This window comes from Balaenoptera borealis (assembly GCF_965194805.1).
Source record: "Balaenoptera borealis genome assembly, chromosome: 8".
Classification (NCBI taxonomy): domain Eukaryota; kingdom Metazoa; phylum Chordata; class Mammalia; order Artiodactyla; family Balaenopteridae; genus Balaenoptera; species Balaenoptera borealis.
Genome location: NC_138865.1, coordinates 41,938,451 through 41,966,390, shown reverse-complemented (window position 1 = coordinate 41,966,390; position 27,940 = coordinate 41,938,451). Strand labels below are relative to the sequence as shown.

The 27,940-nt window shown below is 39.7% G+C and overlaps 1 protein-coding gene across 19 annotated transcripts in view; it reads right to left on the bottom strand.

Moving 5' to 3' along the window:
- UBAP2 (ubiquitin associated protein 2) overlaps nt 1-27,940 on the bottom strand; it is a 124,976-nt gene that overhangs the window by 84,667 nt on the left and 12,369 nt on the right. For 5 of the 19 annotated variants that reach the window (XM_082402405.1, XM_082402407.1, XM_082402394.1 and 2 more), the window contains exons 1-2: nt 13,747-13,786; nt 2,263-2,402 (exon numbers count right to left, since the gene is read on the bottom strand). In XM_082402405.1, coding sequence (XP_082258531.1) covers nt 2,263-2,402; nt 13,747-13,756 — 150 coding nt within the window. In that variant the 5' untranslated portion in view covers nt 13,757-13,786. Of the gene's footprint in view, nt 1-2,262; nt 2,403-2,804; nt 3,682-13,746; nt 13,787-19,282; nt 19,431-27,940 lie in introns of those variants that run through there. The other 14 variants (XM_082402406.1, XM_082402404.1, XM_082402401.1 and 11 more) reach the window with 10 other exon arrangements.

Sequence of the window (27,940 nt, the reverse complement as noted above, 5' to 3'; positions counted from 1 at the left end):
TCTTCTAATTATATAAAATGAGCCATCCCCAAAGGGCCAATGGAAAAACTATTAGGGACAACACTTGGCAGGAAGGGAGTCCTCCTTCCTCCATTCCGGAGACTTTGATTCTCTGGAAATCATTCTAAGGATTTTATTTGGGTGGAAGATAGAGACAGTTTACATTCTCAACAATTCACTTTTAATATTTAATCTTTACTGATTTGATAAATAACAAAATAAAATGTTTTAATTTATATTTGATTGTAGCAGGATTGTACCTATGATTACTCATAACCTGTATTTAGGCTATTCATGAAACAAACATTTTTCTTAAGCATTCATCTATACAGGGAAGGCCTACTACATACAAAAAGTCCAAATTTTTCCCACAATAGCCAGTCTTTCTTGGTCAGTTGTGAATAAATACCTATCCGGGTAAGTGTATTTAGGAGCAAACACTAAATAAAAGATGTTTGTTTGTTGATAGCAGCAAAATACAAGGCTAACCTTATACTGGAAGATATGATGCAACCACTGAGTTGAGTCCATCTCCTATGTCCCTTAACATCAACAGGGAACTTGTTAAAAAAAAAGTATCTGTAATTAGCTATCAAAGTACAGTCAAATCATCAATCTGAAATTATGATGGACTGCATAAGGTTTATTTACTTACTTCCATACTGTCTCTGAAAAAATGTTTGCCAATCTAGTCAACAACATGTATAAAATGCTCAATTTTGTACCATGTACTGTGCTTATCTAGCATTTTACTTGGATTATCTCACTTCATTTAAAATAATAACACAAACAAATTGAAAAGGAGGGACTATTTAACACTGACTATTTTATACAAATGGATCTTGTTCATTAAAAGCCTTTCTAAGGGACTTCCCTGGTGGCACAGTGGTTAAGAACCCGCCTGCCAATGCAGGGGACACGGGTTCGAGCCCTGGTCCGGGAAGATCCCACATGCTGTGGAGCAACTAAGCCCGTGCACCACAACTACTGAAGCCCGTGTGCCTAGAGCCTGTGCTCTGCAACAAGAGAAGCCCCCACAATGAGAAGCCCGTGCACCAAAGAAGAGTAGCCCCCGCTCGCCACAACTAGAGAAAGCCTGCGCGCAGCAACAAAGACCCAACACAGCCAAAAATTAATTAATTAATTAATTAATTAAAAAAAAAAAAAGCCTTTCTAAGATTAAAGCACTCTTCCTAGGTAACGATGCATGAAAGAAAAGGAAGGTTTTTTTTGTTTGTTTGTTTGTTTTTTTGGCCAAACCATGCAACATGTGGGATCTTAGTTCCCAGAACAGGTATCGAACCCGCACCCCCTGCAGTGGAAGTGCAGAGTCTTAACCACTGGACCACCAAGGAAGTCCCAGAAAAGGCAGCTTTTTAAAATTGTATAATTCAGGGACTTCCCAGGTGGCGCAGTGGTTAAGAATGAGCCTGCCAATGCAAGGGACACAGGTTCGAGCCCTGGTCAGGGAAGATCCCACATGCTGCGGAGCAACTAAGCCCGTGTGCCACAACTACTAAGCCTACGCTCTAGAGCCTGCTAGCCACAATTACTAGCCCGCAAGCTGCAACTACTAAAGCCCGCGTGCGTAGAGCCCTTGCTCTGCAACAGGAGAAGTCACTGCAATGAGAAGCCCAAGCACCGCAACAAAGAGCAGCCCCCGCTCGCCACAACTAGAGAAAGCCCATGCGCAGCAACGAAGACCAAACGCAGCCAAAAATAAATAAATAAAAATTTTTTTAAACTTGTATAATTCAGATATTTCTCCACTTTAGAGTATTACTTCTCCATATACTTGGGATTTTCACATTACATTCCAGGGACACACCTAGATTAATAATAAAGAAAAGAAGGGACTTCCCTGGTGGTCCAGTGGTTAAGACTCCATGCTCCCAATGCAGGGGGGCCTGGGTTCGACCTCTGGTCGGGAACTAGATCCCGCATGCCGCAACTAAGAGCCAGCTAGCCACAACTAAGACCAGGCGCAGCCAAATAAATAATTTTTTTTTAATAATAATAATAAAGAAAAGGAGATGGCCTAGGTGCTAACAGGTAGGAGGAAAAAGTTCAGGATTAAATAGTTAAGAAACAACGTCCCACGTTACCTGAATCAGTATCTACTCTTTCCTATTATATACTACCTATTTTTTAAAAACAAGTTTCAAAATCCCGGGTTTCCTAAAAAAGAAAACATTAAAGCAATGTGCCCCCTTAATTTCTGTAATTTTCAACAAAGCAAACAAGAGTTCCACAAAAACTTACCTGTACCACTTGTTTCTGTAGTTGTGTTGCCTGTGTCACTGAAATCTGTGGCTTTTCCCGAGCACCTCTGGACCGGTCACTGCTCACCGAAGTCATCATATACAGTATATACAAAATAATGTATGCACAAAATAGAAAATCTGAAAGAAAGGAGACACAGTAAACAAAACTTCCAGATTATAGAAAACGACAAGGATAAAATTCAGGGATAAGGAAGAAATGTGAGATAAAACATAAAGGTTCTCTAGAATGCAAATTCTAAAGAAACAAACCATTAGGATTTTAGATTTTCCTGGTAGCTCTTAAGCCAATTTTACTAAAGCAGTCTAAATGTCTATGGTTTATGATTATAGCAATTTTAAACAAAAATATCAAATATCACCAATTTTAACCAGCAATTATTTTACCACTATATAATCAGCCCTCTGCATCCACAGATTCAACCAACCACGCAAAATATTAGAAAAAAATTTTTTCAGAAAGTTTCAAAAACCAAAACTTTGAGTCTGCCACACTATCGCAACTATTTACATAGCATTTACCTTATATTAGGTATTATAAGTAATCTAGAGATGATTTCCCTTTTTTTAAATTAATTAATTTATTTATTTTTGGCTGCATTGGGTCTTCGTTGCTTTCCCTAGTTGTGGTGCACGGGCTTCTCATTGCGGTGGCTTCTCTTGTTGTGGAGCACGGGCTCTAGGTGCGCAGGCTTCAGTACTTGTGGCACGCAGGCTCAGTAGTTGTGGCTCGTGGGCTCTAGAGTGCAGGCTCAGTAGTTGCGGCGCACAGGCTTAGCTGCTCCGCAGCATGTGGGATCTTCCCGGATGAGGGACCGAACCTGTGTCCCCTGTATTGGCAGAAGGATTCTTAACTACTTCCACCAGGGAAGTCCTAGAGATGATTTAAAGCATACAGGAGGATGTGTATAGGTTATATTCAAGAAATATCATGCCATTTCTTTTTTCTTTTCTTTTTTTTTTTTTTTAGGCCACGCCATGTGGCATGCGGAATCTTAGTTCCCCAACCAGGGATAGAACCTGTGCCCCATGCAATGGAAGCACAGAGTCTTAACCACTGGACCACCAGGGATGTCCCTATTATGCCATTTCTATAAGGGACATGAGCATCCACAAATTTTGGTATCCGAGGGAGGTCCTAGTACCAATCCTGTGCAGATACCAAGGGACAAGTGTATGTAGTTACTACTACATCAGCGGTCCCCAACCTTTTTGGCACCAGGGACCGTTTTCCTGGAAGACAGTTTTGCCACGGACGGTGGATGGTGGGTGGGGTTGATGGGATGGTTTCGGGATGATTCAAGCTCATTACATTTACTGTGCACTTTATTTTTACTATTATTACACTGTAATATATAATGAAATAACTACACAACTCACCGTAGTGCAGAATCAGTGGGAGCCCTGAGCTTGTTTTCACTTGCCACTCACTGATAGTGTTTTGACATGAGTCTGCAAGCAATTGATTTATTATGGTCTCTGTGCAGTCAAACCTCTCTGCTAATGATGATCTGTATCTGCAGCCGCTCCCCAGTGCTAGCATCACTACCTCAGCTCCACCTCAGATCATCAGGCATTAGATTCTCATAAGGAGCGCGCAACCTAGATCCCTCGCGTGCGCGGTGCACAGTAGGGTTTGCGCTCCTATGAGAACCTAATGCCGCCACTGATCTGATAGGAGGAGGAGCTCAGGTGGTAATGAAGGTGATGGGGAGCAGCTGTAAATACAGATGAAGCTTCGCTCACTCACTCGCTGCTCACCTCCTGCTGTGCAGCCCAGTTCCTAACAGGCCACGGACCAGTACCAGTCCGTGGCCTGGGGGTTGGGGAACCCCGTACTACATGTAGTTTTATCTGACTCTTCCCATTTGCAGTTAGTATTTGAACCCAAAGGTGACGTTATGTCCAGCCTGGATTTTACCGGCAATAATGTAATTGAAAATGTGATGTCTAGGGGACTTCCCTGGTGGTCCAGTGGTTAAGAATCCACCTTCCAATGCAGGGGACGCGGGTTCGATCTCTGGTCAGGGAACTAAGATCCCACAGGCTGCGGGGCAACTAAGCCTGCGCGCCGCTAAGAAAGATCCCATGTGCCTCAACTAAGACCCAATGCAGCCAAAAATAAATAAATAAATAAATAAATTTTTTTTTTAAAGAATGTGATGTCTAGGAGCAAGCTATACCTTCAGGCAAAAACCACTTATAAACAATAAACCTTCCAAACAGACAAAAATGACTGTAATTTTCCTTTATTTACTCAACACTTACTGAAGAGCTACTAAGTGCCAAGCATATAACTAAATATAATATGCCATCAAAACACGATTATAACAACAAAATACACTTCACACTCAGTAGGATAGCTATTATGATAAAAAATTTAAAATAGAAAATACGTTTTGGAGAAGATGCAGAGAAACTGGAATCCTTGAATACCACTGGTAGGAATGTAAAATGGTGCAGCCACTATGGAAAACCAGTATGGTAGGTCCTCAAGAAAAAAAAAATCAAAAGTGGAATTACCGTTGATTCAGTAATTCCACTTCTGGGTATACACCAAAAAAAAGTAATAGCAGGGTCTCAAAGAGATAGTTGTACACCCATGTTCACAGCAGTATTAATCACAGTAGCTAAAAAGTAGAAGCAACCCAAGTTTCTAACTACAGATGAAAGGATAAGCATATATGGTGTATACACATACAATGGAATGTTATTTAGCCTTAAAAAGGGAGGAATTTCTGACGCATGCAACAAACATGGATGAACCTTGAGGACATTATACTAAGTAAAATAAGCCAGGCACAAAAGGACAAATACCCTATGACTCTACTTATATGAGTTACTTGGAATAGTCAATTTCACAGGCAAAGTTGAGTAGTGGTTACCAGAGGCTGGGAGCATGCGGAAATGGGGAGTTACTGTTTACTGCGTATGGAGTTTCCATTGAGGAAGAAACATAAAAACTTCTGAAGATGGATGGTCACAAAACCATGTGAATGTACTTAAGGCCACAAAAAAGTACACTTTAAAAATGGTTAGGGACTTCCCTGGTGGCGCAGTGGTTAAGAATCCGCCTGCCAATGCAGGGGACAAGGGTTCAAGCCCTGGTCCGGGAAGATCCCACATGCCGCGGAGCAACTAAGCCCGTGTGCCACAACTACTGAGCCTGCGCTCTAGAGCCCACGAGCTACAACTACTGAGACCACGCGCCCTAGAGCCCGTGCTCCGCAACAAGAGAAGCCACCGCAATGAGAAGCCCACCCACCACAATGAAGAGTAGCCCCCGCTCGCTGCAACTAGAGGAAGCCCGCGTGCAGCAACAAAGACCCAATGCAGCCAAAAATAAAAATAAAAATGGTTAAAGTGATAATTTTTGTTATGTATATTTTACCCCAATTTAAAAAACAGTGCAGCAATGCCTTAAGAGTTTAATTTCCAACCTAGAATTCTATACTCAGCAAAAATTCCAATCAACGTGAACACAAACAAGTTGAGTTCACACATACAATACCTCATAAACTCAGGAAGTTCCTGGAATAAACAAAACCTCTAAAACAGCAAACCAAGAAGAGGCTGTTTGCAACTGACACCACAAATTACCTACCAAAATCCATTTACAACATATTTTTCCCTTGCAGTCCTCTTGGAAAGAGGGTGAAAAGCTAAATACTTTCTCAGCCTCCCTTGTAGCTTGGGATAGCCATAGGCCACTTTTCTCGAAAATAATCTGAATAGTCATAGTGCCTTCATTCACAGTCTCCCAAAACTGGAAATACACCAACTGTCCTTTGAAGAGTGAGTAAATATAGCATAACCATACAGTTGAATATTACTCATGAATGAAAAGGAATCAACTATTGAACAACACGAATGAATCTCAAATGCATTATGCTAAATGAAAGAAGCCAGACTTAAAAGGCTGCATACTGTATGATACATTTTTATGACATTCTGGAAAAGACAAAACTAGAGAAAGAAAGCAGATCAGAGATTGCCAAGAACTGGGGGATGACAAGGGGGTCTAACACAGGAGACAGGAGGCTCCACCAAATGACAGTCAAAAAATATCAAGATGACATCTTGACTGCTGACAGCTGACAGGAGGCCTATAGAGCAACCAAATCTAATCAGAGCAGGAAAATAGAGGGATACCAAATAGACGCCTCCAAGAAAATGTTCTTGACCATCTAAAGAAGTTAATTTGCACTTATGAAAAAGTATAGGGACTTCCCTGGTGGCGCAGTGGTTAAGAATCTGCCTGCCAATGCAGGGGACACGGGTTCGAGCCCTAGTCCGGGAAGATCCCACATGCTGCGGAGCAACTAAGCCCGTGCGCGACAACTACTGAGCCTGTGCTCTAGAGCCTGTGAACCACAACTACTGAAGCCCATGTGCCTAGGGCCCAAGCTCTGCAACGAAGAGGAGCCCCCACTTGCCGCAACTAGAAAAAGCCCACGCTCAGCAATGAAGACACAATGCAAACAAAAATTAAATAAATAAATTTATTTTAAAAAAAAAGAAGAAAAAGTATAGAGTTTAATCAGTGGTGGGTACATAGAAGCCTAAGCAACCGTGGGAAAAAAAACCAAAACAATTATTGTTCCCCATAAAAGGCAACACAGCTCAACTGTAATGTTTATATGATTACAGCAACTTTTTATTTAAATTTACTATGTGCTGAGCACCAAGCTAAATGTTTTACATAAATTTCTCCCTGTAATCCTCAACAGTCTATAGAATTTGGCATAATCCCGATTTTAAGGATCGGAAATAAAACTTGAAAAGGTTCTACACAGACCAATGAGATGCAATATAGTTAAGTCCCAATCGCTTATTTCCTAGGGTATAGAGCCTACAAACCAAACCAGGTACTAAATTACAAAATAACTGTTGCCTTCATAATCCTAAACTAGCAAAACAGTAGCAAGAGGCCAGGACGGAGGAGACAAAACTCTTAATTATGAAAACAAGCCACACAACATCCAGCTGTAGACACTGCAGTCTCCAAAACACAAGACCTATGGCTAGAGACACCATAATTTGTAGCCGATCTTTAGCACGCCTTATCATCTCCCTAACTTTTCCTGACAGTCATATATACTCAGAAAAATAGCAATGTTGAACAACATGAACATTTAAAATAACATCAAAGTAAACCCTTTTATATTTTCAAGAATTTTAAATCACTGCTTGAACTGAAGGTCCATTGGAACTCCACAACTAGGAGGTCACTGGTGATCACTGCCAATAGAGCTTTGAAACAGTGGTGTGGAAAAAGCCAAGGTGAGTGAGGGAGAGGGGCAGTAAACTAACCATACTTGCAAGAGGTGGTAGCTAGAAAGAGATACAGAGCATGAAAGCAGAATTTTGTCAGGATGAGGTACACTGAGCAATTCTAATACACTGTAAGCCCCATGAGGACAGTGATTATATCTGTCCTGTGGCTTTTGCTCTTCCAGGGCCTAACACAGGGTGTGCGCTTAATTAGTTAATATATAGTTACTGAACAAAAGAGGCCTATTTATAAGCTGAAGAGGAGATAATTGAGAGGCATTAAATTGAGACAGCAATAAAGAAAAATGATTCACTTGGACAGGAAGAGAGTGCCCTCTCCTCAGGCCAACAGAATGAAGGGCAGGTATGGCAGCAGCTAAATTTTTAGGAGATTAGGAGACACAGACAATGGAGTCGGTTGTATTTGTCTTTACTTCTTTAGTAAAAGAGACAAAACACCTGCAGAGAATGCATACTAGACGAGTGGGGGTGGAGGAATGTAAGAAAATGGCAAAGGTTTTAACTGCTACTAAGCTGAATATGAGAGGAAGCTAAAAGAAGTAAAAAGAACAGAAAAGTGATACGGAGGATCCCAACTGAAAGCAGAAATCTTGAACTTCTAGTGGCACTAATCCACATATTACCATGAAATCAACTAGACTGTCAAAAATTCAGGATCACAACTTAAATGAATAATCAAGGTAGAAGCGGGTTAAGATGAACAGATCCTTTGCTGAAATATTCCACAAAATAAAAAGAACTTGAATTTCAAACCAGAAAGAGTCCACTTACTCAAGTCACGGATGATGTCGCCAGGTGAAGAGCTGCTCATATCTACCTCTACCACTGGGGCCTTTCTCATAAGCTTTAAGCCTCAATACATATTTGCAAACATCCCATCCTAAAGAATGTTCTCTCTCCAGTTTATTACAACCCTGGATGCCAGATTTGCAACCTCATTAAAGGTAAAAATAACACTTTAATGTTTGTCATTAAACATGTGTTTCATTCTAATATAATATGGTGACTCAATCTTTTGGGCCATTAAGTACTTAGACAATTTGAAGAAAACTATGGACCCTCCCCTCAGAAAAAGGCATATCCACAGAAATTTCTGCCTGAAATTTCAGGAGGATTCTATCTCATCTCTTCCCCCACCTTCCCCCAAAACCCATCCATGAACAACCCACTCCACCTCCTCAGTGTCCATGGATGCACGCCCAGGCCAAAAACCCTGCTCTAAGAATTTAGTAGAGCTCTAAACTGTACTTACAGCTTAAGGGTATCCCTGGATCAAGCAAAATTTAAAACTATAACTGCTAATTTGGCCATTAAACAACATCATATAATTCACACTTTTTTAATGGGCTCTGTTGACCCTTAAAAACAAAAGGCACCTGCTTTGTTCCCAAAGGAACAATTAGGGGCAAACTCTGACCCTCAATAAACTTACACTTAGTATTTAATCAACATACTACCTATGTCCTTTCTGAAGAAACTGATGTTATCAAGATCTGCTGAGATGGTACAAACCCAATCAACTAATTGTAATGTTAAAAGAGTCTGCTGTTTTAGGTGAATATAATTAGCAGGAAAAGGTATACATCCTCCCCTCTGAACCACACTTAAGAGCATGAATTGGAAATAGACTAACCATCTATGCCCTACAAATATCTGCTTGAATCAACTGGCCTAAATGTGGCACATAAAAAATTGTGTACTTCAATGGAATATTACTCAGCTATGAAAAAAAATGAAATATTGCCATTTGTAACAACATGGATGCATCTTAGAGATTATCATACTGAGTGAAGTAAGCCAGACAAATATATGATATCACCTATATGCAGAATCTAAAAAATAATACAAATGAACTTACTTACAAAACAGAAACAGACACACAGACACAGAAAACAAACTTATGGTTACCAAAGGGTAAGTAGGGGGAAGATATTAATAAATTAGGAATATGGAATTAACAGATACACACCACTATACACAAAATAGTTAAGCAACAAGGATTTACTGTATAGCACAGGCAGCTATATTCAATATCTTGTAATAACCTATAATGGAAAATAATCAGAAAAAAATATATGTATAACTCAATCACTTTGCTGTACACCTGAAACTAACACAATATTTTAAATCAACTATATACTTCAATTTAAAAAAATAAAAATACTCCCTGGGGGAGTACAAAACAATAATAACAATGTATTTCATATCAAAAAATTTTTAATGTTGAGCCTACTAGATTGAAAATTAAATTTGGGATTTAATACTGTCTGCTACTTAAAAGATGATTCAATGGATGAGATGTCCAAGACAAAGGTATACTACAATGCCCTAACTGATCCAACCTACCCCCTTTAGACTGTATCATATCCAACTAGGGAAGCCTAGAAACCCATTATCAGCCTTCTCAAGGCCCTCTTTTTAAAAAGCCAGATTTCTCTCTCTGCTGCCAAGGCCTAAAATGGGGAAAGCATTATGTAAAAAACCAGCACTTTTCAAAGCAGAATCAAACCTAGTAAGTTTTTGGTTTGGCTCTGTTACTGCTCCAAGAGCTACTACAAGGCATTTGAACTTGCAGGAACCCTGCCTCCAGAGACAGAGGCTTCAAAAAAGAAGGGCAGGAGAGGAATTGGAAAACAGAAAAACAAAACCAATTCCAGTGACCAAATATAAAATGTTATATCAAGTTAAATAAAAAGCTGAAAGTGGAGCGTGGCAATATACATGGCAAAATGAAAACTTTAATGTAGAATGGCCATAATATTTCATGCTTAGGGAACATGTTAAAAGTTTTAAGAATCCATTTTAGTAACAAATCATTTTTACAAAAGGGTAGCAGTAAAACAATATCCACTCGGAAACAATTTCCTTAATATTCTTTTGGTCATATTTTATAAGAAGTCTCCATTGCCCCTTAAAGTGGCCTATTTATTGACTTATTTATTTATAGTAATAATAAGCAAGCAAGCACACACATCTGTATCTATGCTCATCTCTACCCAGATTATAACCATCAGGGCCACAAATTCTTATTTCCCTCAGCCTTGCACTCCACCGCCATCCCCAGAGTATCTTTGCATCCACAGCTCCTGACAAAGGTTAGAGGTTCTGGGTCTACCACGAGGTAATTGCCAACAAAAAAATACAAAATACAAACGATAACACCCTGGATTGAAACCAGAAATAATGGAGTCATCTATAAGGGGTTAGCGAGACAGTTTTGAAAGGACCCTGCTTTTCAAGTGTACGATTCAGAGGAATGAGGAACATTAGTTAAAAAGTAAAAGGTCAGTGCTCCTTTCAGCAGCACATATACTAAAACTGGAACGATAAAGAGAAGATTAGCATGGCCCCTGCACAAGGATGACAAGCAAATTCGTGAAGCGTTCCACTTTTTGTAACACAACATTGTAAAGCAACCATACTCCAATAAAAATTAATTTAAAAAGTAAAAGGCCAGGGGGCTTCCCTGGTGGCGCAGTGGTTGAGAATCTGCCTGCTAATGCGGGGGACACGGGTTCGAGCCCTGGTCTGGGAGGATCCCACATCCCGTGGAGCAACTGGGCCCGTGAACCACAACTGCTGAGCCTGCGCGTCTGGAGCCTGTGCTCTGCAATAAGAGAGGCCGCGATGGTGAGAGGCCCGCGCACCGCGATGAAGAGTGGCCCCCACTTGCCGCAGCTAGAGAAAGCTCTCGCACAGAAACGAAGACCCAACATAGCAATCAATCAATCAATCAATAAATCTTTTAAATAACGAAAGAAAGAAAGAAAGAAAAATAAAAGGCCAAAAAATAAATAAGTAAATAAAAGGCCATACCACACTGCCACTCACCACTCTGAGAGGAATGATGGGTAGAAGGGGCTGAGTCAGCTGCAGAAAAATGACAAAATATCTACCCCCAGCATGGAATAACCTACTTGGCAGGTGATGGGCTATCAGAAAGGCTTGACTGGGTAATTCCCTGGCAGTCCAATGGATAGGACTCCGTGCTTTCACTGCCATGGGCCAGGGTTCAATCCCTGGTCGGAGAACTAAAATCCCATAATCCACACAGAGAGGCCAAAAAACAAACAAACAAACAAAGAAGACTTGACTGGAACATTGTAGATACAGCGGGAAATCCTCTTAAGAAGAAGAGAAGTTCCATGCAGACTCAATTCTACACTATAATATTAAGGAAAGCAAAAAAGACTGTAGATATGAGGTAAATCCACAATTATGAATGAAGAGACTAGAGGACCACAATCCTGGAAATCAACAAGACTTCTGCTGTAAAGAACATGTACTAATCATAGTTTTTTTTTAAAAAAAAGTGGCTCCTGAAATCAATCCTGGATAAATCTGAGAAGCTGAGCAGAAAAAGACAAGAAATATAAGTTCAAAGCTTGTACTGGGGGGATTCCCTGGTGGCGCAGTGGTTAAGAATCCGCCTGCCAATGCAGGAGACATGGGTTCGAGCCCTGGTCCAGGAAGATCCCACATGCCGCGGAACAACTAAGCCCATGTGCCACAACTACTGAGCCTGCGCTCTAGAGCCCGCGAGCCACGACTTCTGAGCCTGCGTGCCACAACTACTGAAGCCGTGAGCCTAGAGGACATGCTCCACAACAAGAGAAGCCACCGCAATGACAAGCCCGCGCACTGCAACCAAGAGCAGCCCCCACTCGCTGCAACTAGAGAAAGCCCGTGCGCAGCAACAAAGACCCAATGCAGCCAAAAAAAAAAGCTTGTACTGGACTAAAGCTGTGGTCAAGAAATATTTATGAGGAATTCCCTGGCGGTCCAGTGGTTAGGACACTGCACTTCCACTGCTGGGGGCCCAGGTTCGATCCCTGGTCAGGGAACTAAGATCCCGGAGGCCACGCAGTGTGGCCCAAAAAAAAAAAAGGATTCCAAAAAGAACTAAGGTCAAGCAGCATTGCAAACATCCTAATTTGTAGAATAGACGCATTCCTAGCAGAGCAAAGTACACTTTTTAATATTTAGAACTGCAAATTTATTATAATAGTAGCAACTGCCATCGTATTATCGACACTCCGGGAATCACTTTAACTCCAAATTATCACATTATCTGTGCAAGGTGGGTATTACGATATCTGTTTTATAGGTGAGTATATAACCTATCCCATAGACCTAGGCTAAGTAATAAGGGAGTTGGGATGTACAGGTCTGTCTTGATGCCAAAGTTTGGACTCTTTCCACTATTTCACACATTCTATCTAGCTCCTTAATAAGTTCTCTTCAGAAAACTGTGGACCCAAGGCATTAAAAAATTAATGCAGGGCTTCCCTGGTGGCACAGTGGTTGAGAGTCTGCCTGCCAGTGCAGGAGACACGGGTTCGAGCCCTGGTCTGGGAAGATCCCACATGCCGCGGAGCGGCTGGGCCCATGGGCCACAATTACTGAGCCTGCGCGTCTGGAGCCTGTGCTCCGCAACAAGAGAGGCCGCGATAGTGAGAGGCCCGCGCACCGCGATGAAGAGTGGCCCCCGCTTGCCACAACTAGAGAAAGCCCTCGCACAGAAACGAACACCCAACACAACCAAAAATAAGTAAATAAATAAAATTTAAAAAAAAAAAGAAATGCCAAACTTGTAGGGGTTAATTGTGCCAGAAAAAAAAAAAAAATTAATGCACCCTTTGGCTGTACAACAATATGAATGTACTTACTGTCACTGAACTGTACACCTTAAAATGGTTAAAAAGGTAAATTTTATGTTACACATATTTTATCAAAATTTTAAAAATCAATTCACCTAACAATTTTGCCCACAATTACTATCAAATAATTAAAGAACAAGTCATTCTAATTATATTAAAGAGGCAAGACATGAAAATTAAAATGAAAATATGAGGATGAAATTAGCTTTGATACTAGAACCTGATAAGAACAGTAGGAGAAACAATAATTATAAGCCAATCTCACTGACAGATATAGCCATAAAAATTCTAAATTGAATCCAGCATTGTATAAAAAAGAAAATACACCATAACCATGTCCAGGATGTCCCAGGAATAAAGTTGGTTTAAGAAATGAAAAATCCTCACAGACTTAGAAACAAAACTTATGGTTACCAAAGGGGAAAGGTGGGGTGGAGGGATAAATTGGGAGTCTGGGACTGATGTATACACACTATTATCTTTAAAATATATAACCAAAAAGGACCTACTGTATAGCATAGGGAACTCTGCTCCATATTCCGTAACAACCTAAATGGGAAAAGAATTTGAAAAAGAATAGATACATGTATATGTATAACTGAATCACTTTGCTGTACACCTGAAACTAACACAACATTGTTAATCGACTATACTCCAATATAAAATTTTTTTTAAATTTTAAATAAAAATAAAATTCTGAAGAAATGAAAAATTATTTAATAAAATCACCAACTTCACAGAATAAAATTTAAAAATTTATGATCATATAAGCATTTCAATAAAGACATTAGTAAAATTCAACATTCACTCAAAATAAAAATTCTTAGAAAACAAGAATACTTCTTTGACTTGATAAAAGGTTATCTATATAAACCTGCAGCAAAAACCACACTGAATTAAAAGCATTCCTTTAAGATAACAAAAATAAACAACAAAATACAGGCATCACTGCCATGATCACTTCCACTTAAACACTGATTTGGAGGTCCTAGCCAGCTCACTGTGGCAATTAAAAGACACTCAAAAGATTAGAAAATAATATTTTAAAAGATCCCACTTCCCTAATAATTGTACAAACAAAAGTGTAAACACCTGAAACTAATACAACATTGTAAATCAACTATACTTCAACAAAAAAAGTGTAAAGAATCTTCAGCTATATTATTATAATTGGTTAAGTTTAGCAAAACTTCTAGATACAAAATAAAAATAAATGTACAAAAATTAATTATACCTATATACCAGCTAACAAAAAAAATTCTAAAGAAATTGTCTATGGCTGCTTTATGCACTACAGTGGCAGTACTGAATAGTTATAACACAGGCAAAGCAGAAAATATTTCCTATCTGGCCCTTGAAAAATGTGCTCCAACACCTGTTCACTCAATAAAAGTTATCATTCTTCCTCAACTAGATTCGACAAATTCCCAACTAAAGTCTAACAAGGGTTTGTCTCAAACCTGACAAGGTGATTCTAAAATTACACAGGGGAGCAAATAGTCAACAGCTAAGACGCTCCTTAAAACAAAAACAACAAGGCCCAAGACTGATCGTCCAGGTATCAAGGATTATAATGCCACAGTAATTACAACAGTACAAGACTGGTACAGGGAGAGACAACCCGTGCAATGGATCAGAAGAGAAAGCCCAGAAATATGATTTCCAAAAAGATGGCAATGCATGTGGTCAGGAAAGACCAACTTTCAAAGAGGTTGAAAGAACTGGTTGACTATACTTTAAAAAATGTTTTTTACTAGGCCATACATAAAAAAAGTTGTTGAACAGGTATTTTAAGAATATACAAAAATCAAAATTATTGATTTCAGAAGAAAAGGCTAATTTCTTCACCCTGTATAAAGGAATTTTTATCTCATAATAGTAATTATTTTCTTAAGAGAGTCAAAAGTTGCTAAAATTGCAAAGATTAATAACTTTTTTTTGGCCATACAAGCAGCATGCAGGATCTTAGTTCCCCAACCAGGGATTGAACCCGGGCCCCCTGCAGTGGAAGAGCAGAGTCCTAACTACTGGACTTCCAGGGAAGTCCCAAAGATTAATAACTTTAAAATGAAAAACTTCTGTTCATAAAAAAGCAGCTGGCCCTGTGAAAATACAAGCCATAAACTGGGAAATTTTTTATCAACATACATGTGACAAGAATTAGTATTTGGATTTTATCAATATTAAGAAATACTGGGGACTTCCCTGGCGGTCCAGTGGTTAAGACTTCGCCTTCCAATGCAGGGGGTGCGGGTTCAATCCCTGGTCCGGAAGCTAAGCTCCCACGTGCCTCAGGGCCAAAAAACCAAAATATAAAACAGAAGGAATATTGTAACAAATTTAATAAAGACTTTAAAAATGGTCCACATCAAAGAAATCTTTAAAAAAAAAAATACTATGATGGATAAACAAGGTCCTATTGTATAGCACAGGGAACTATATTCAATATCCCGTAATAAACCATAATGGAAAAGAATATGAAAAATATATACGTAAAACTGAATCACTTTGCTGTACACCAGAAACTAACATTGTAAATCAACTATACTTCAATTAAAACAAAAAGAAAGAAAGAAATACGATGGGGAATTCCCTGGCAGTCCCGTGGTTAAGACTCTGTGCTTTCACTGCTGAGCGCCCGGGTTCAATACCCAGTCATCAGGGAACTAAGATCCCATAAGCCGCTCAGTGCAGCCAAAAAAAGAAAAAAAAGAAAAAAAAACAAAGAGAAATACTATGAAACACGAAGCAACAGAAAATTATCCAATAGGAAAACCAGCAAGAGTTTGTCAGAACTTCATAGTAGATAACCAAAATAGCCCTTAAGTTTCCATCAAAGTCCATTTAAAATATCCCAAAACAGCCTACAGATTTCTAGGATTATATTTCCTAATACTTTTTATATATTAACTTTCCTTTGAATTCTATAGTGCATATATGCAATTCATATTTTAGCTTATCAATTCTCTATTTCTTCTATATCTAACTTGTCTTCCTAACCTTAAATCATAAACGAGTTAAGACCAGAAATTCATTTTATTTTGTTTTGTTCCCTTCACTACTAAATAGGTGTCAATATAAGAGACATTTGAAAAATGTGTTGAAATGACATGTGATACAAGCTGGTAACTTATAAAAATTAAGAATGACGTAAGAAAGACCAAATCATAACAGAGCCAATGATTCCAAAAAAGAACAATACATGAATTGAATTCTGTTCTCTAAAACAATCAGTTACGGACACCTCAAAGCAAGCACTCCCATGATGTGAAACAATGTTCCCCTATTTATAAATCTTATACATCTCTGGTTAATGAAATGACATTATGCAAGTATTTCTAGTTATCTTTTGGACCTGTGTATCTTAAATTTAGAGAGGAGACGAACCATAATTCAGGATACCATTTCAGGCATTAGAAGGAAAATTATGTCCCTGAAACCTATTTTAGCTAGAAAAGGTTTCACAAGCTTTTCACTGAATCAACTGTTCTAATATTATTTACTAATTTTCTTAATAGGTCCTCTGTCAACTGGAATGCTAGAGGCCACAGGCATATTACTGCACTGCCTTATAAATACACTATAAATAGCAAATAACCAATTAACCAGAATATCTCAATATGCCCAATGTGCCGGTTTAAAACTTTTTACTCTATTCACTGTCAGTATGAATATACACTTTGCATACTTTTTTGAGTTAAACGATTTTGAGATTTTATTGGTTTGGGTTTATTGTTTTGGTTGTACTATATAAACAAGGTTAATTGTTTTGTCACGATTATTTTAAGAGCTTTCTTTGAGTTTAGTGTACTCAGATATGAATACAAACATATGAAACTGTCAAGCATCATACAAATGTGAAACATACTACTATTTCTGAAATAAAGGGATTACTTGATTCTTTCTAAAATCTCTTTGAGCACTAATACTCTATAATTCTATGCTAAATATCTTAAGTTAAGCATCCAACCAAAATCTGCCTGGCTGAGTGGTATTCCCAGGGTAAAACATTTTTTTTAAAAAATCATTTTTAGTTTACCCACAGATCTCAAAACAGTTCTTTTTTTAATTGAATTACGTGATCCTTTTCTCACTCATCTTTAACGGTTTAATCCTCAGTGCCCCCATTTATGAAAATAAACTAGGTACATTAAATATAACAAAATGAGAATTTCTTCTTACAGCAGTGCCATCTGGTGATGAAAATCTGCATGTACAGAAATAAGCTAAACTGAATGGATGCTTGGATTGAGTTTTTTGACTTACAAAAAAGACTTTTAGTCTTAATTGTCTTGCTATTACAACCAAACACTTTGATGTAATGTATCTGAATTCTCACTTGTCAATCAGAAAAACCATAAACTCCTTATATTTCAAACTATAAAAAATTTACTAATTCACTGCATCAATATAAACATTAAGACTTTATATCTCTAGAGAATTCCTTGGTGGCACAGTGGTTAAGAATCTGCCTGCCAAGGCAGGTGACACGGGTTCGAGCCCTGGTCCAGGAAGATCCCACATGCCACAGAGCAGCTAAGCTCGTGCGCCACAACTACTGACCCTGAGCTCTAGAGCCCGCAAGCCACAACTACTGAGCCTGAGTGCTGCAACTACTGAAGCCCGCACGCCTAGAGCCGGTGCTCTAAAGATAAACGTGCAAGTTTACAAAGTAAGCAGTGGGGGAAAAAAAAGTGTTACTAAAATCCTCTGGGAAAAAACAGAGCTCAGAAAACACAAAGTTAACAGGATGTATGATTCAACAAATTTTCTTATGTTTTACATAAAGCTTCTGGAGACAATGAATTCATAAAACAAGGTAAAAAGCATAAGTTACCAAAATCATTATCGACATCCTTAAAAATTACCACCAGTGAATTGTGAAAATGAATAAGTCATGGAAATTAGACTATAAAAATCAACACCTTGGGACCTCCCTGGTGGCGCAGTGGTTAAGAATCCGCCTGCCAATGCAGGGGACACGGGTTCGACCCTGGTCCAGGAAGATCCCACAGGCCACGGAGCAACTAAGCCCGTACGCCACAACTACTGAGCCTGTGCTCTAGAGCCCACGAGCCACAACTACTGAGCCCGTGTGCCACAACTACTGAAACCCAAGCACCTAGAGCCCGTGCTCCACAACAAGAGAAGCCACGGCAATGAGAAGCCTGCGCACTGGAACAAAGAGAAGCCCCCGCTCACCGCAACTACAGAAAAGCCCCCGTGGGCAGCAACGAAGGCCCAACGCAGCCAAAAATATAATAAATAAATTAATTTTTTAAAAAATCAACACCTTTAGCATACTGCCATATGGGGAAATTCTCTGTTCCCTTTTCTGGGAAAAAAGCTCTGTGTAGTAAATGAGAGTGCTTCTCCAATAAGCAACCCAGTTGCCAGGCCACAGGAATTCAGTTTACTCTTGTGTTCCATCCTCTCTATCACTCTCCACCCCCAAGAACTACTATCCTGGAACAGGTTCCAAGAGAATTCTTAGAATAGAAACAGACAAGAGCAAGAGATTCTAAAAATAATCCAGTAGAAACTCAAACATACATATCTCAAGTTCTTGAGTGGCAGGAAGCACCAGGTTATTCAATCTATACAACCAAATTTTAACACCGATTTTAACCTTACCTCATTCAAAGTAAATTTAAAAGATGTGATAGATTTTAACAGGGGTAAGAAATGCTACTACATTTTTAACCTCCTTAAAAACAAAATCAGCAAAATACCACATAAAGCTTCCTAGATTATCTAAAGTGCAAGAATGGTCTAAAATTACTTGTAATAGACGGAAAGTAAACCAGCAGAATAAACCAATTTGATTAAAGTACAAAGACTGTCTCTGTAAAGGGACACTTTTAGAAAATGTTTTATTAACTGTTATTTTTTTCAAGGACTTTTTGTAGATAAGATACCTCAGTGAAACAGCTGCATTTTCAAGTGTTCCAGAATTTCAGAATGAACTGGACATGGTTAACAGCCACCTGCACTTCTATTAAAATTTACATAAGCAAATACCACAAACTCGTAAGAGGACCCTACCTAAAGTTAGACATTAAAAAGGCATAAAAAAAATATTGTTGGGGGACTTCCCTGGCAGTCCAGTGGTTAAGACTCTGTGCTTCCAATCTGCGAGTGTGGGTTCGATCTCTGGCTGGGGAACTAGGATCCCACATGCCACGCAGCACGGCTAAAAAAAAAAAAAACTGTTGGGTAAAAATTTATCTACAAACCATGTAAACCCTAACAGAAAAACAAGGATACATTTGGTCATCCTGAGAAATTACAGAACACTTGCTGATAACATGCTGAGAACTGTGAAAACTTTGGTGAAAGCACAAATGGCTTTATTTAAGATAGTAAGTATCACAAAGTGTCAGCATTGGAAGGTACCTCTGAAACCAGGAGGTTCATAGAGTATTTCATCCACTGCATCAAGAAAAAATTATATTCCAGAAACAGCAAAATGAATGTCCTTTTTTTTTTTTCAAACAGAATATAATTAACCCACACAACATGAATTACTTAATCAGCTAAGAGCTCAACTACTAAGAACAGAAGCTAGTCTCCATCAAGAATGCTCACAGAGGGGACTTCCCTGGCGGGCCAGTGGTTTAGACTCTGTGCTTCCACTGCAGGGGGCACGGGTTCGATCCCTGGTCAGGGAACTAAGATCTCACATGCTGCATGGCGCAGCCCTAAAAAAAAAGAATGCTGACAAAAAAAAGAATGCTGACAGAGATGCTGTTCACTCGGTCCTTAGGCCAATGGAGCCAGGACTATCTCAGTTAGACTGGCAAGGATGGGTAGGGGGTCCTTCATCTGTATCAAAGACTCATTCACTCATTCTCAATAGCCTGAAACCATTAAGTAATGACAATAATATAGCAACAAATGCATACTGTTTACCAAGTGCCAGACACCACTGAAGTGCTTTATGCATACAGAATTAAGTCATTACCTTGCCGACAACATTCTGAAATACATCCTAATACTACTCCCATTTTACAGACAGGAAACTAAGACATACAAAGATTCACAGCTAGTTAAGTGGTAAGGTCAAGATTCAAACCCAGGCCATCTGGCTCCACAGTCTGTGTTCTCACCCACTATGCTATGCTGCAAGCATATATATCAATTATAGATATACAACAGACTCCAACTCAGCTTCCTCTTCTTTAAGACGGCATAACTACTGTTGGCGTCACCTTCATAACTCATACCTGATGCGAAAGATCTGGTTCTGGGTCAGAATCTCACCTAGCTTCCCAGCCTTTCAGATACCCACAGGTGCTCCCTTGGCTGTCTATTGTAATGTTTTTTGGGTTTTGGTTTTTTTTAATAGATTTATTTTACTTATTTCTTGGCTGTGTTGGGTCTTCGTTGCTGTGCGCGGGCTTTCTCTAGTTGCGGCGAGCAGGGGCTACTCTTCGTTGCTGTTCGCAGGCTTCTCATTGCAGTGGCTTCTCTTGTTGCGGAGCACAGGCTCTAGGCCCGTGGGCTTCAGTAGTTGTGGCACATGGGCTCAGTAGCTGTGGCTCGCGGGCTCTAGAGCGCAGGCTCAGTAGTTGTGGCCCACGGGCTTAGTTGCTCCGCGGCATGTGGGATCTTCCCGGACCAGGGCTCGAACCCATGTCCCCTGCATTGGCAGGCAGATTCCTAACCACTGCACCACCAGGGAAGCCATGTTCTTGCTTTTTCTATTAAGAAAATACCCATTATTCTCAACCTTTTTCTGCAGAGGAAATTCATTTTTTCATTCCTGCAGAGAACAACACTGATTTGTATTAAGAACCTCAACAAATTTGGGAAGCCCAAAGCAGCCAACAAGCGGAAGTCTACATCCCCAACTCAGGAGAGAGTAAGGCAGCTACGGTGCCAAGGAGTGCCAAGGAACTCTAGTATGAGACCCAATTCCACGCAGCTAAACTTCTTGTGCCCTGCGTGCCAGGAGCTGACCAAGCTGATACTTTTATTCTCCACAGCTGCTGAGGGCAGGGTCAGGCCTCTAGCAGTTGGTGGACAAGGTTAACTCCCCTACACCCAGGCTTGGCTGACAATGTTATCTGCTATTCTGTACATATAATCTGCCCACAGAAAAGATGAGTGCTGATGAACCCTTGAACATTATAGGCCATCAAAAATTATTTGGTATAGTCATATTTCTCTTTTAGGTTACCTAAGGTCAGGGGAGAAAAAGTATTTAACTGCCTATGGCTGCTTCCTTACATGTGTCCCACTCCTACACTGCTAATTTCTTGGCTCTAAAGCCTATCTTTAACCAAGACCCTAGTTCAGCAGCTATCTTATGATTCTTTGCCCTCCTAACCCTTAGAAGCCCCTCGTTGTTCATGACCAGTCTTAATCCCTTCTTCTAACAGCCCTTTCTCTCAAAAAAGGTGGGGAAGGGGGTTTCAGACTTCCAGTGGTTATGATTCCACGCTTCCAACGCAGGGGGAGCAGGTTCGATCCCTGGTCGGGGAACTAGGATCCCACATGCCTCGCAGCATGGCCAAAAAAAAAAAAATCTTAAAAAAAATAATATTTTTCTAAAAAATGGATGGGGGTTGGAGGGGGCACCTATACTATACAGCATTTCAGAAGACCTACAAGTTGTAATACTGTACTTTTTATTTAGATTGCAATCAAACAAGCACTCTCCAAATAATACCAAGATGTTACATTCATTAGAGGGTTACTACACCATAGACAAAGACTAGTAAAGGGTCTAGTTTTTTTTAATTAAAAAAATAACAGGGGCTTCCCTGGTGGCGCAGTGGTTGAGAATCTGCCTGCCGATGCAGGGGACACGGGTTCGAGCCCTGGTCTGGGAAGATCCCACATGCCGTGGAGCAACTAGGCCCGTGAGCCACAACTACTGAGCCTGCAAGTCTGGAGCCTGTGCTCCGCAACAAGAGAGGCCACGATAGTGAGAGGCCCACGCACCGCGATGAAGAGTGGCCCCCGCTTGCCGCAACTAGAGAAAGCCCTTGCACAGAAACGAAGACCCAACACAGCCATAAATAAATAAATACATACATACATACATACATACATACATACAAAAAACTTACACTGGAACTAGATTAAAATAGAATTTCTATAAATCACCCACTTACCAGAATATAATATTAATGGCTTTCTCATAAATCCAGTAATAATTCTTGCTAAACACAGACACTCACACACACTTTTTCTTGCTCTGCGTATATCAGATTCTGTTCACCTTCCTGTGTGTTATTCTCTGGTCTTGCTCCCCCAGAATTAGTACCCACCCACATATACAGTGACACATCCACAGAGTCAGCTTTCTGCTTTCAGCCTCCATTTCTGAAACCTTCTAAGTTCCTCACAGGCTCTGGCAACAAGGAATTACTATATACCCATTATCTTTAATAACCTCTAATAAAATATAACCTGCAAAAATACTGAATCACTGTGCTGAAATTAACACAATATTGTAAAGCTACTATACTTCAATTAAAAAAAAAAAGGAATTACTAGATAACTATGCTATTATCTCCTGCCATGTTCTGATCCTGTGGTTGCACAGTGGGCCTAAGGAAACAACAGAATGGTGAAACAAGTGAAGGAGGAGCCCAGAAAAACTGCTACTCCATGAAAACACCAGAATGTCAACCCAGGTTTGTTAGCTTACTTATTAGCTAAAAGTGCCTTTCTATCCATGTCCGATACTTAACAGTGATATCTCCAGAAACATCGGGAATTTCCCATCATCAAATAAACAAAAGTTTAAGACTCTGGAATAGTGGATCACCATCCATCACCACCCCTCGTTGCGTAGTACAATCACTTGAGCAACTTCTAAAAAATGAAACCAGGTCCTATTAAAATCAGGCTGCTCAGAATAGGTAAGACCCAAACATCAGTATTCTTTTTTAAAAGTTCTCCAAGCAGTTTCTAAAAAGTTAAACAAAGACTTACCATATGACCAAGCAATTCCAATCCTGGGTACATACCCAAGAGAACTGAAAACATATATTCACCCAGAAATGTGCACATGGAATGTTCATACGCAGTATTACTCATAACAGCAAGAAAACAGAAACAACCCAATGATGAATGGATAAACAAACTGTGATATAACCACACAATGAAGTATTATTCAAGTACTAAAAGGAATAAAATTTCTGATAAAAACTACAACATGGATGAACCTTGAAAATGTTATGCTAAGTGAAAGAAGCCAGTCACAAAAGACCACATATGTATACTGTATTATTCCATTTATATGTAATTTCCAGAAGAAGCAAATCCATAGAGCCAGAAAGTAGATTAGTAGATGGGATCAGGAGAGAATGGGCAGATGCTAATGGGAAGCTTCTTTTTGGGATGATGAAAATGTTCTAGAAATAGTGATGTTTGCACAACCTTGTGAATATACTAAAAACCACCGAATTGCATACTTTAAAAGGATGAATGTTATGGTATATAAATTACATATCTATTTTTAAAAGAGAAGCTCTCCACTTAAAAGCTTTTGCACAGCAAAGGAAACCATAAACAAGATGAAAAGACAACCCTCAGAATGGGAGAAAATATTTGCAAATGAATCAATGGACAAAGGATTAATCTCCAAAATATACAAGCAGCTTATACAGCTCAGTACCAAAAAAACAAACAATCCAATCAAAAAATGGGCAGAAGATCTAAATAGACATTTCTCCAAAGAAGACACACAGATGGCCAACAAACACATGAAAAGATGCTCAACATCACTAATTATTAGAGAAATGTAACTCAAAACTACAATGAGGTATCACCTCACAACGGTCAGAATGGCCATCATCAAAAAATCTACAAACAAATGCTGGAGAGGGTGTGGAGAAAAGGGAACCCTCATACACTGTTGGTGGGAATGTAAATTGATACAGCCACTATGGAAAACAGTATGGAGGTTCCTTAAAAAACTAAAAACAGAACTAACATATGACCCAACAATCCCACTACTGGGCATATACCCAGAGGAAAAAAACACACGCACCCCAAATGTTCAGAGCAGCACTATTTACAACAGCCAGAACATGGAAGCAACCTAAATGTCCATCAACAGAGGAACGGATAAAGAAAATGTGGTACATATATACAATGGAATATTACTCAGCCATAAAAAGGAACGAAACTGGGTCATTTGTAGAGACATGGATGGACCTAGAGAGTGTCATACAGAGTGAAGTAAGTCAGAAAGAGAAAAGCAAATATCATATAATAACGCATGTATGTGGAACCTAGAAAAATGGTACAGATGAACCTGTTTGCAAAGCAGAAATAGAGACACAGACAAAGAGAACAAATGTATGGAGAGCAAATGTATGGATACCAAGGGGGAAAGGGGTGGGGAGGGAGGAACTGGGAGACTGGGATTGACACATATACATTACTGATACTATGTATAAAATAGACAACTAATGGGAACATACTGTATAGCACAGGGAACTCTACTTAATGTCCTGTGGTAACCTAAATGGGAGGGAAGTCCAAAAGGGAGGGGATATCTGTATGTGTATGGCTGATTCATTTTGTTGTGCAGTGGAAGCTAACACAACATTGTCAAGCAACCATACTCCAATAAAAATTAATTAAAAAAAAAAAAACCCACAAGCTCTCCATATTTCTAACGTGCAGCCAGGATGTCAGGCCACTACTCGGGAACAGCGGCTCTCAAAGTGTGGTGTCTGGACCAGCCGCATCAGCATCACCGGAGAACCTGTCACAAATGCAAATTCCAAGGTCATCCCAGACCTAGTGAATCAGAAATGTTTAAACAAGGCTTGATGAACAATAAAATTTGAGAATTGCTGCCCTCAAAGAACCTTAGATGAAAGCTTTGATCCAACTGGTTCAAATGGAAAGGTGAGAAAGCTGCAAAAAGCATAATTTCATTTTATTATTTTACTGTATGACTGTGTAACAGTCATACAAAGTTCCAAAAAACACTGAAAAATGGGGAAAATAAAACCACCACCTACAGTTCCACCACCCCAAAATAACTACTGTTAATAGTTTAGTGAATAGCCAGCCTTCCAGTGTTATCATTTGTTTTGCATCATTGTAATCCACAAGAAATGACTATATCGTACTTTTATCACAGAACATTAACATATAAACTATTATGGAAAAGCAAGGTAGCATTATAATTAGCACTTCAATTACACTATTCAGCTGAGAAGTTGGGTATATTATGGGAATATGAAAGAAAATTCTTTAGGGGCCAAAATGTTTTTGGCTCCAAGCTTTTTTGATATAACTGCCTTCTAAAATGCAATACGTCTCTTCCTTGGCAAATACAGTACAATAAACATGATTTAACTGTTTCTGATTCTACATCAGTTATTTTAGCCACATGATGGGTAATGGGAGGAATTAGTATGAACTGTTCTAACTCCAGGACATGCCTAGGAACTTACTTTCCTAAATAAATTCATCATATCATCATCCTTCTTGTCCTTGGCTTCTTTCTCAAAAGTGGCAGCATTGACATATCTGCATGGCTTCTGGGTAGCACAGTATGGCCACGTTCCAAAAATAATTTCGAACCCAACGACAATACAATCTTTCAGGCTGTTTCCTTGTCATTTGTTTTAAAATCATCTGCATTGTTTTTAATCACTGATTTGCTGTCTTTCGGGGGGTGGGGGTGAGATGACTTTCCACCCAAGCCTTACACAGAGTAAACCCTTAAATGTTTCTTGATTTTCCCCAGGTTGTTCTATGGTAGCTTGAATGATTAAGAGACAACCACTGATTCACTGATGTTAGCATGCATTATATCAGGCACAAAAAAAAAAAAAAAAAAAAAAAACCAGAAAAGAAAAAAGAGGGACTTCCCTGGTGGTCCAGTGGGTAAAACTCCATGCTCCCAATGCAGGGGGCCAGGGTTCGATCCTGCATGCATGCCACAACTAAGAGTAATAAATTGCCAACTGAATGCTCCCATCTCAAATTCTCCTATCTCTAACTTTAGTTTGACTTGGCTCTTCCACAACCATGTTCAGCTGCACTTATCCCCACCTATCCTCTCACGAGAATCAAGTGAAGTCTCAAGAGTCATTAGAACAGGATAGACGTAATGCCAATAGTCTTAGTCTGTGATGAAGACTGAGACATATTTTTGTAAATTTTTTGCCTTCACACCCTCACTCCCATTCTGCCACCACCCTCTAGCTCCACATCCATCAGAGCAAGATTAACTTCTCGCTAGTTGCTCCGTCCCAAGGGCTTCACAGGGAAGGGGATAAGCAAGGAAGTCGCCTTCTCCCTTTGGGTTATTTATTTTCTCTTCCTGAGACCCAGTCAGAAAGAGGAAGGTGGGGCTTCCCTGGTGGTGCAGTGGTTGAGAATCCACCTGCCAATGCAGGGGACACGGGTCCAAGCCCTGGTCCGGGAAGATCCCACATGCCACGGAGCAACTAAGCCCGTGCGCCACAACTACTGAGCCTGTGCTCTAGAGCCCGTGAGCCACAACTACCGAGCCCGCGTACTGCAACTACTGAAGCTCGCACGCCTAGAGACTGTGCTCCGCAATGAGAAGCCACAGCAATGAGAAGCCCACGCACTGCAACCAAGAGTAGCCCCCGCTAGCCGCAACTAGAGAAAGCCCGTGCGCAGCAGCAAAGACCCAACACAGCCAAAAATAAATAAATAAAATAAATTTATTTAAAAAAAAAAGAAAGGGGAAGGTGTCGAGCTATAGGCTAATCTACCTCACCAATCTTGGGGATACAAGTTCAATGAGCCAAGTCTTTCTTTTAGTCAAGTCATATTGACCAGAACCAGTTACAAAGATCAAGAATCATAGATTTTCAGGATTTCCCTGGTGGTCCAGTGGTTAAGAATCCGCCTTCCAATGCAGGGGACATGGGTTCGAGCCCTGGTCAGGGAACTAAGATCCCACATGCTGCGGGGCAACTAAGCCCGCACCACAACTACTGAGCCCAGGTGTGCCTCAACTGCAGAGCCCACGCACTCTGGAACCCGCACACCACAACTACAGAGCCCACGCATTCTGGAACCCGCACACCACAACTACAGACCCCACGGGCCGCAACAAAGACCTGACACAGCCAAAAATAAAATTTAAAAAAAATTAAAGAATCAAAGATTTTTTATCCTTGATACTCTAAGCCAAAACATTATTTTAAACTGTAATATCAGTTTAACTCTTGCTTCTTATTTTCAAGCACAGAAAAGCCATAACAATACTCAACACTGGAAAATCTCCAAACTCCCCAAGATGTGAAAAGAACTTCAGGAAATAGCCCTATTCAACAACACTCAAAATGTTACCTAGTTCAACTCCTAATTAGTTAAAAGTTTTAATCCATTATCTCACATTAATTTATGGTTTTGGTTTTTGGGCAAAGCAGCATCTCTGCTAACCCCTCTCATATAGTAATCACTTTTACTGCCAAAAGTGACTAAATCCCAACTATACTTTCACAACAGACAAAACTTTACAAATCTTCAATTCTTTTTATTTTTTTAATTGAAGCTTAGTTGATTTACAATATTACATTACAAATCTTCAATTCTTACTGAAGACAAAATATTTCAAGTACTCTCATTTTTCACGTCTCTGCACAAATCATTTAAACATTTGGCACTCAATTGTTACAAATATTTCACAATTGATTTAAAACGTTCAGTATATCCATTATTGAGCTATTTGAAAACAACTAT